An 8300-nucleotide genomic window follows, 5' to 3' on the forward strand; every position below is an offset into this window, starting at 1 on the left:
TTACTTAATCTTTAACACTATTTTCTCCACTTTTACATGTGAGGAAATCAAAGCATAGAAGCTGTTGAATACCTTGCTAAACATTATACCCCTCGTAAGTGGAGAGCTGGGATGTAAGCCGGGTCTCTGTTATGCAGTGCCAGGCACCAGTGCTGGGCCACCACTGCTTCTCATGGACATCGGTGCAAATTTGGTGTCTGCAGTTGGTCTCCACCACTCTCTCACATGTTCAGATTCCTTCCCACCACAGTAAATTATCTTTGGCTTAAGACATACTAAACTTCCTACCTAAGTTGATTTGATCTGCTCGGTCTGGGACATATGTACCTTTGAACCAAAGCGACATGGCATATCATTTTAGTGTGTCAGTTTTACTAAAAGATTTGGAAAAGAAAACACAAGAGTAGGCCCGAGATTCTTTCGATGGAGATGTGTAACCCAGGTCTCTCAGCTCGCCTCTTTACTTGTGGCATTGACTCTAATGCTCAGTTTTTGTTAGGCCTTTGAGGTTACTTTGATGGATCAGCCATAATTAGAAAACTAGTTTCTTCTTCGGTTGCAAGAGCAGAACAAAGTCAGAAGGGCCTTGTAGGCCAGAGCAAGGTACCTGTAGGTTATCAGTATCATTTGTTGGCACAGATAAGCAGGCAGTTGTAGCCGAAGGAGGACTGTTTACTGGGTTTGCCCTTTACCTCCTCTGATGGGAAAGGAATGCTGACCTAGGGGTATTCAGTAGAGCCTATTAAAGGTTGTTCTTTTTATGCTTTTGTGCAAAGATTCATGGAATAAAAAAACAAGTAAGCAAGAATTTAGTTAACTCATATTTTTAACTATAATGATACTTTAATCTTAACAGTGATTTAATTAAAAACTTGGAAAGATAAGAGGAGTGGTGGGGAATAAAGAGTTTTATCCAAGTAATACTGTTTTTCTCACTGTGTGTAATCTGGCCCCGAAGTAGAAATTGTCTTTTAAGAGAAGAAATGCAAATATTAAGCCAGTAATAACTTGGTGATATTTATCACTGAAGAAATGGAAGAGCTAGTTCTCTCATCTGATTTAGTTTTCATTTATATACAAAAATTTATATTTATTTTCATTTATGAATTTATATGAATTTACACTATGAAAAAGTATTTGATAGAGTAGCATTGGTGTGTTTCTACTCCAGTTCCACTCATGATAGTATAATAAAGAGAATTTGTGTTCTTACTGCCTATTAACAAACTATTGTTCCAAGTAGTTGTTTTAAATTTGCCTTAATTATATGCATTGTGCTTAGGAGAAAAACAAATGTACTACAGAAAGTTCTTTAACTGATTTCTGTGGTTTTAAGCCAGTACAGATTGTGTTAGAGAAGTGTATTCACTGTACCTTTACAGTTTTCATTATAATTCAAGATATGTTCATTGATTATGAATGGCTTACTTAAGGATATATATAATTAATTACACTCTTAGAATTTTTAGGTAAATGTATAGGGGCTATTCATTAAGATTCTATTTTTGTCCGATACTTAATACTTTTGTCTTACTTTAGATTTAAGAATATGAAGACCTACAGGAGTAAGAAAAAAGCAATAGCTTTAAACCTGCTCTACTTAATTGCAGTATAGTATCTATTAAATAATTCATCACTCTTCTACATAACTTTTAAATTTCACCTTTAAGCTCCTTTTTTTCCACTTTAAATTGTTTAGAGGAAAAATAATATAACTTCAGTAAGTTAGGCCCGTCTTTCCCCCTCAGTAACATTTTATCTTAGAACACATAAAGAATAAACTTAGTAAAAGTATTTTCCTGTAATTTACTCTCTTAAGGTACAGTATTTTATTGGCTGATTTAGTGGATTTTAATTTTTAAAATTCCCCTTAAACTTGCACTGGGTGAAGGGGCAAATTCAAATCCACTGATGGTAGCTCCTCTGGCAGATGACTAGTCACCCGAAATTAGTTCTATTAACATCTACTCAGGAGTTATGTAGGATCAGTCTTCTCTTTCAGTGTGGTAATTATACAGATACTTGAACACCATCATTATGCCCTTCACTTACTTTTTCTCATGCTCTCAGTTTAACAAGTCCACATGTAGAAGTATGGTTTCCAGATCCTTCATTCATCAGTGTCCTTTTCAAAATAGGGAACCAAGAATTGAATCTAGTATTCAGATGTGTTGGGACCAGATTGAATACAGTGGGATTTGCATCCCCTGTTTTGGCCATATTTAGCACTTGAGAAGAACAGCACGCAAGACAGAGAGTGTATCTGTTTAGTAGCTGTTACTTTATTGACTCATAGCAAATTTGTTTTTTTTAATTGAACCTTCTATTTAAATTCTGGACATTCATCTTAATTTTGGATAATCAATATTTGTGCCTAAAATTTACAATTTTACATTTATACTTGCTTAATTTTCACTTTGTTTCACCTATCATTAAGTCTGCTCCTCATTTTGGCTTCAGATCTCAGTATGTGTCACATTAGCCAGTCTTCCCATTTTGTGTTGTCTGTAGATTTGAAAGACCTGTCTTTTTTGTATCTTAGACTTTTTGCACAATTTTTCATGGATAAGGTCTAATCACAGGTGTAGTTATAGCCTCTCCTGATGGATCTTGTTCCAAGATTTAATGTTTAATAAGATTGGTAGGTCAGCTGTCTAAGAAACTCCTAACAGAATTCTCTCACCTTTCAAATTTTTAGCAAACTGCTTCTCAGGGTTGTTGTGTTCCACATCCATTTGTTAAATATTTGTTCTCAGGTTTTACTTGCTGTTCTGTCCTTTTCTGCCCATGGGTGATGCCATCTACACCGGTGGCTCCCATCACCACCCCTATGCCAGCAGCTCACAAATCTGTTTCCCATTCGCTTTTAGTCTTCAGGCTTATACATCCCAACTACATACCACTGCAGCTATTCCGTCAAGCCATTCACTTGATTGTACATCCATCCTTTTCTCTCCAGCCTCATTACCACTACCTGAGAATAGGCACCCATCACTTTCCATTCAGCTCACAGCCTGGTTCCTCTCTCCAGTCTTAGACCCTTAACTTTACAATGCCACTTGGGTTAGATCTTTCTAAAATATAAATTTGGTCATACCATTCACACTGATTTCAAAATAAAGTTTAAACTCGGCTTTACCTACAAGGTCCTTCAGAAATTGGCTACAGCCTATCTGCCTTTAATGGATAGACTAATCCATTTTCATTTTAGTTATTTAAGGTTAATACTTCTCAGAATAGTTTTGAAGGTTGCATGTAAATTGAATTTTAGGCAGATTTGGTGTTATTAGTGAAGTCTAGACTCATTGCCCATATGCTGTCTTTGTAGACATTACTGGATACTTCTAGACATTGTAGAATACTAGAATGCACTGGAGAAACTTCTGAAAAGTCTCATTCACGTTGTTAGTTGAATCCCATTGACTTGTTTAGAGTATGCTTTGTATTTATTTTCATTGTTCTTCAATTGGTAGTGTTACTCAGTATATATAATGTAACTTTTAGTAAGCTCTAATTAAAGTTAACCTTTTAAAAACTAAAAAGTAAAAAAAAGGCTTTAACTTTTTGCCTGAGATAGGCTTTCTAGGGTTTTTGGCAGTGTAGTTTTAATCTGAGTGGAGAACTCATCAATTACTTACCAAACAGGGGAATAATAGACGCCTGCTAGGAATACTGGTTCTAAGGAGTTTTGGGAAGCAGAAGTGATAGGTAAGGATATAATAAAAAAACACACAAGTGCTGGAAAACCACTTTACAGGGTCTTTAAAAATAATTATACGTTCATCTCTATGGAATTTTCAAAGGGCTCTGATACACACATCTCCTTTAATGAGATAAAGAAGTGGACGCTGATGACGTACAAAGAAGTTGAGACTTCCCCAACACCGCGTGGCTGGATATTGGTGCAGTTGGTATTGGAATCTAGTTTTCTGACCCCTAGTTTGGTACTTCTTTCCAAATTAACAGGAACTGTTGCTGAAGTGGTGGGTAGGGTGGGAGAGCAAGCAAAATCACCAGGGTACCGACAGAGACTAGTAATTTCTAGTACATTATTAAAATAATGGAGTGTTCAGAATTATGTTACATATAGAAATAATCATGAGTGCACTTAGAGGTATCAAATTGCATCAATAGGATAGGAAACATTCCAAATATTCAGAAGTAGAAGTATGAATTTGGAGGATTTCCTCTATTCAAAAACACTAATATGACCGAATTCGTAAGTTACCATGTCTCTTCATTGTAGCTTACAGTCCTGGAGAGAGAACTAAGAGAAACCTGCTCAGCCAGGAGATAGGGTCACTCTTCTGGGGCTGAGATGGCCACTGCCCCTTTCTTCCCACTTAGCTTCAGCCATTGCTACCTGATAATAGTATTTGCGACTGGGGCCTTGGGGAAGGACCCCGTGTCTTCTGCAACACAGTTAAATCCTATGGAACGCTGAGGGGTTGCAAAGCAGCAGCAACTGGCAGAAGGCAGTTACTTTCTATTTGGAAACTGGTGAGAAAGCCCCTGTCAAGGGTGGAATAGACATAAGGTTTGACAGATTGTAGGCTCTGCTGTGCTCTGGCTCTGTTAATATTACGCAGAGGACAGAATGCAATCATTCAGGGGCATAAGAAGATTACTTCACATTTCTAGCACTGATGTTGGGGAAAAAACTGGACATGTTGAACAAGGCAGTGGAATCACAAACCACTATTCTCGGTCAGGATAATAGTAATAGGGGGCTTGTTAATTCAAAAGACAGATTAGTGTTTGTATAAATGTCCAGATACAGGTCACAGAGCAGCTAGGAAACTTCATTGTGTCCTGGAGGAAATTATAAAAGTTTGCCTTTATGTTGTTATTTAAGCAATCCAGACTTGGGGAAACTATGGGCAAGAAAAGCTTTAAACCTTGGTACTTAGCAAAGAATAAAGCGTAAAGCAAAACAGGGTAAGTTTTAGTATCCTTGTGCAGGACCTCAATTTGTATGTCCTCATAGGAATGCTATTCAACACAGGTAGTGATTATCAATACTACCTACTTTTGTATAGCACTTTGTAATTTCCCAAGTACTTCGCTGGATACGTTTGATGCTCAAGAAACTGAGATGGATGGGGCAGGAGTTACTCATGTCACTCATGCAGCAAATGTTGAATTGCAGGCACTGTTCTAAGTGCTTAGGATGAACAAAGCAGAGTCTCTTTTCTAACGGGGTTTCTATGCTAGTGAGACAAACAGTAAGCAAAACAAAGCCATTGGGATAAACAGATTCTATAGGATGCAACAGGTGATGAGTTAACAGAGAAGAAAGAGCGATTTAAGGGGGGATTGATTGGCAGTGGGATGGGGCATGGGGGGTAGGTAATTGAATAAGGTGGGGCAATTAGTCATTGAATCCCAGGGTGATTGTAGTCTCCGCAGATAGCAGCCAGCACAAAGGTCCTAAGGTGGCACACGTGTGTGCGGTGGGTGCAGAGAACAGCAGAGAGGCCGGTGGGTGTGCAGTGTGGTGGAGGGGGGCAGAGTGTCGCAAACCCTCTGATTAAAGATAAACTCAGATTCTGATAGTGTAGAAGACTTAACCAAAGCCTGGTTAGAACTCAGAACATGGATTCTCCATCCTACAGCTGCTTCAGTGAAAATTTTCCTGTATTTCCAGAAGGGGTGAATAAAGAAAGGAAATAATAACTAACAACCTTCCTACGATTTGCATTTTATTCTTAAAACTGCCCATCACCTCAGCTAGCTAGAGGTTATTTTCACACGTGGTTTTGCTGAAGCAGAAAATACAGGCTAGACACCATAGTACTCTTTACTATGTTTTAAGTTACTAATTAAGTTGAAACCTAACATCTGATTTTGCTTTCAGGAATAACATACTCATCATGTGAACTATTTTACTATTAATTTAGAAGACCTTAATTTATAGTTATATTTTCATTGTACTTTCTGTATTCTTTCTTTTAAAGATATGGGCATACTGCGGGGAACGCAACACATGATGCAGTAGATTCTGCCATCAATGTTGGTGTGACTGCCTATAATATTGACAACATTGGCATCAAAGCCATGGTGAAGAAAACTGCAAAGCAAACAGGGCACACTCTCCTTGAGGACTATAAAATAGTTGATAATTCCAAGGGGAAAAATCAAGCAGAAGCAAGTGTAAACATCAAAGAGAAGGATGAGCAGACTGAAGAACCAGAGAAGAATGAGGCAAAGAAGAAAGATAAATGACAGAAGTGCTGTGCATCACCTATACCAGAGCCTTACAAGATGGACGCAATTTTGTTAAATAAGCATACGTGGAATTCCCCACAAATTAACCAGTATTTTTTTAATGTATTCATTCCTACATAGCAACTGTTTCATAAGCTTTTATGGCATGTATTTTACTTATATAAGAATCAGTATTCTTGCATCTGACCTTTAGAAATACAGAGGTATATTCTCAGTAAGTTTATTTTTTTTCTCAATGTGCCTACAATATTTTGCAGATAAAATAAGACTATACAAGTGCTGTAAACCTCATTAAACCTAATGTTAAACTATTTTTGTATTTGTGATCTTTCAGAAAACAAAGCTGGAAATTATGTATTTACATAAAATTTGGCATATAGTAACTAACCTTAGTTCTGTTAGTAATGGGAAGGTATGATTTGTCTCCTCTTTCTGCACAAATTGCCGATTTTTTTAGGTTCTTGTCATAATTTTCAGTGTGTAAGCCAAACAGAAACTAAGAATTCTTAGGTAACATTTAAAAGATGTTCAAAACAGACTAGACTAATAAAATGAGGCTTTATAAAATTAAGTTGGCTAGTCTTTCTGATTTAAAATGAATACAAATAGATTTTTAAGTCTTCTGGATTTAGACTGGTATTAATCTATTAGGAGTCTAGGTAATTCAGGGGTATGAAATGTATTAAAATTTGAAGTAATTGTCATCAGCTTAATTGGATAAGAAAGTACTTAAATCATTTCACCATATCTACTTCTGTAAGTGTTCCCAAAAGGCTAACACTTTGTAAAGACTAAAATATAAACAGAATGGAGTTTACAGATGGTAAATATATTTTTATTTTGGATTCAGTCATTGGAATATTGGGAAAGGTTTTATTCATAAACAAGGGAAAGAATGTGAAGATTTAGGGGTTAATCCATAGTTGGTGGGTATAACAGCTTTCCCTTTGATAGAAGAGGACATTTGCAGACCTATGTGCTATAAATAATGTAAGTAAATGCCTAATGGGATTTTACTTTTGTCTACTGATTTTAAGAGGTTGTATTGGTTTTCATATCTATCACCCAATTCTAATATTTCTGAACCTCTAATGGCTACTTAGTTTATTAGACTTTATTTGAAATTGCCTAAAGAATGTACTTGATGAATAAACTGTCTCTAAATTACTTGAATTACTTGGCCTCAAACGTATTCATGGGCTTTTATTTCAGGAATGCATAGACTTAGTAGAACCTTTCCCTAAGGCCAAGGCTAATATACTAGCTGTTAAGTGGAAATAAAATTGAATTGCTAAAGAGCTTCCAGTCAGTCTTTGCCTTGTTAAAGAAGTGAAATGACACATAATGGAGCCTAAAGTTTAAAAAGTTGCCTTAGACCAGAGGTCAGCAAAACTGAATTTGTCAACAGGTATCTGGCTGTCCATTCACTTCATTCTACTCTAAGCACTTGGTGCGGGTTGCCTGTTCAGATGAACAGCAAGATAAAATTTTGATAAATAGAACTTCTATATCAGTTATCCAGAGAAACAAAGCCACTGATATATATATATATATATATATATATATGTGTGCACATATATACACGCACGCACACACACACATATATAAAGAGATGCGTCATAAGGAATTGGCTCTGCAAATCACAGAGGCTGAGAAGTCCGAGCATCTGCTGTCAGTGATCTGAAGGCTCGGGAGAGCTGATGTGTTGTTCCACCCAAGCCCGTGCTGTAATTTCCAGTCTGCAGGCTGGTGGGCCAGAGACCCAGAGGGAACCTTTCAGTCTGAGCCCGAAGGCCAGAAAGACCGGTTTACCAACAAAGCAGTCAGGCCGGGGGAGTTCCCTCACGCAGCCCTCTGTTCTCTTCAGGTCTTCAGTGGACTGGACCAGTTCCCCTGGCCTTAGGGAGGGCAATCTGCTTGCTTCACTCAGTTCTGATCCAAGTGCTGATTTCATCCAGAAACCCCTCAAAGACACACCCAGAATAATACTTAGCCAAATGTCTGGACGCTCTGTTGCCCAGTCAAGCTGACAAAAGTAACCAACACGGCCTTTTCGCCCAGTTTTCAATGTC

General features: G+C 37.4%; 1 protein-coding gene across 4 annotated transcripts in view; it reads left to right on the forward strand.

Annotated features, from left to right (window-relative positions):
• The window catches only part of SPART (spartin), a 29464-nt gene extending 22063 nt beyond the window's left edge, over positions 1–7401 (forward strand). For all 4 annotated transcript variants that reach the window (XM_036904974.2, XM_036904969.2, XM_036904970.2 and 1 more), the window contains one exon: positions 5958–7401. In XM_036904974.2, the coding sequence (XP_036760869.2) occupies positions 5958–6225 (268 nt within the window). In that variant the 3' untranslated portion in view covers positions 6226–7401. The remainder of the gene's footprint in view (positions 1–5957) is intronic.
• The last annotated feature ends 899 nt before the right edge of the window (positions 7402–8300 follow it).

This window comes from Manis pentadactyla, chromosome 2 (assembly GCF_030020395.1).
Source record: "Manis pentadactyla isolate mManPen7 chromosome 2, mManPen7.hap1, whole genome shotgun sequence".
Taxonomy (NCBI): domain Eukaryota; kingdom Metazoa; phylum Chordata; class Mammalia; order Pholidota; family Manidae; genus Manis; species Manis pentadactyla.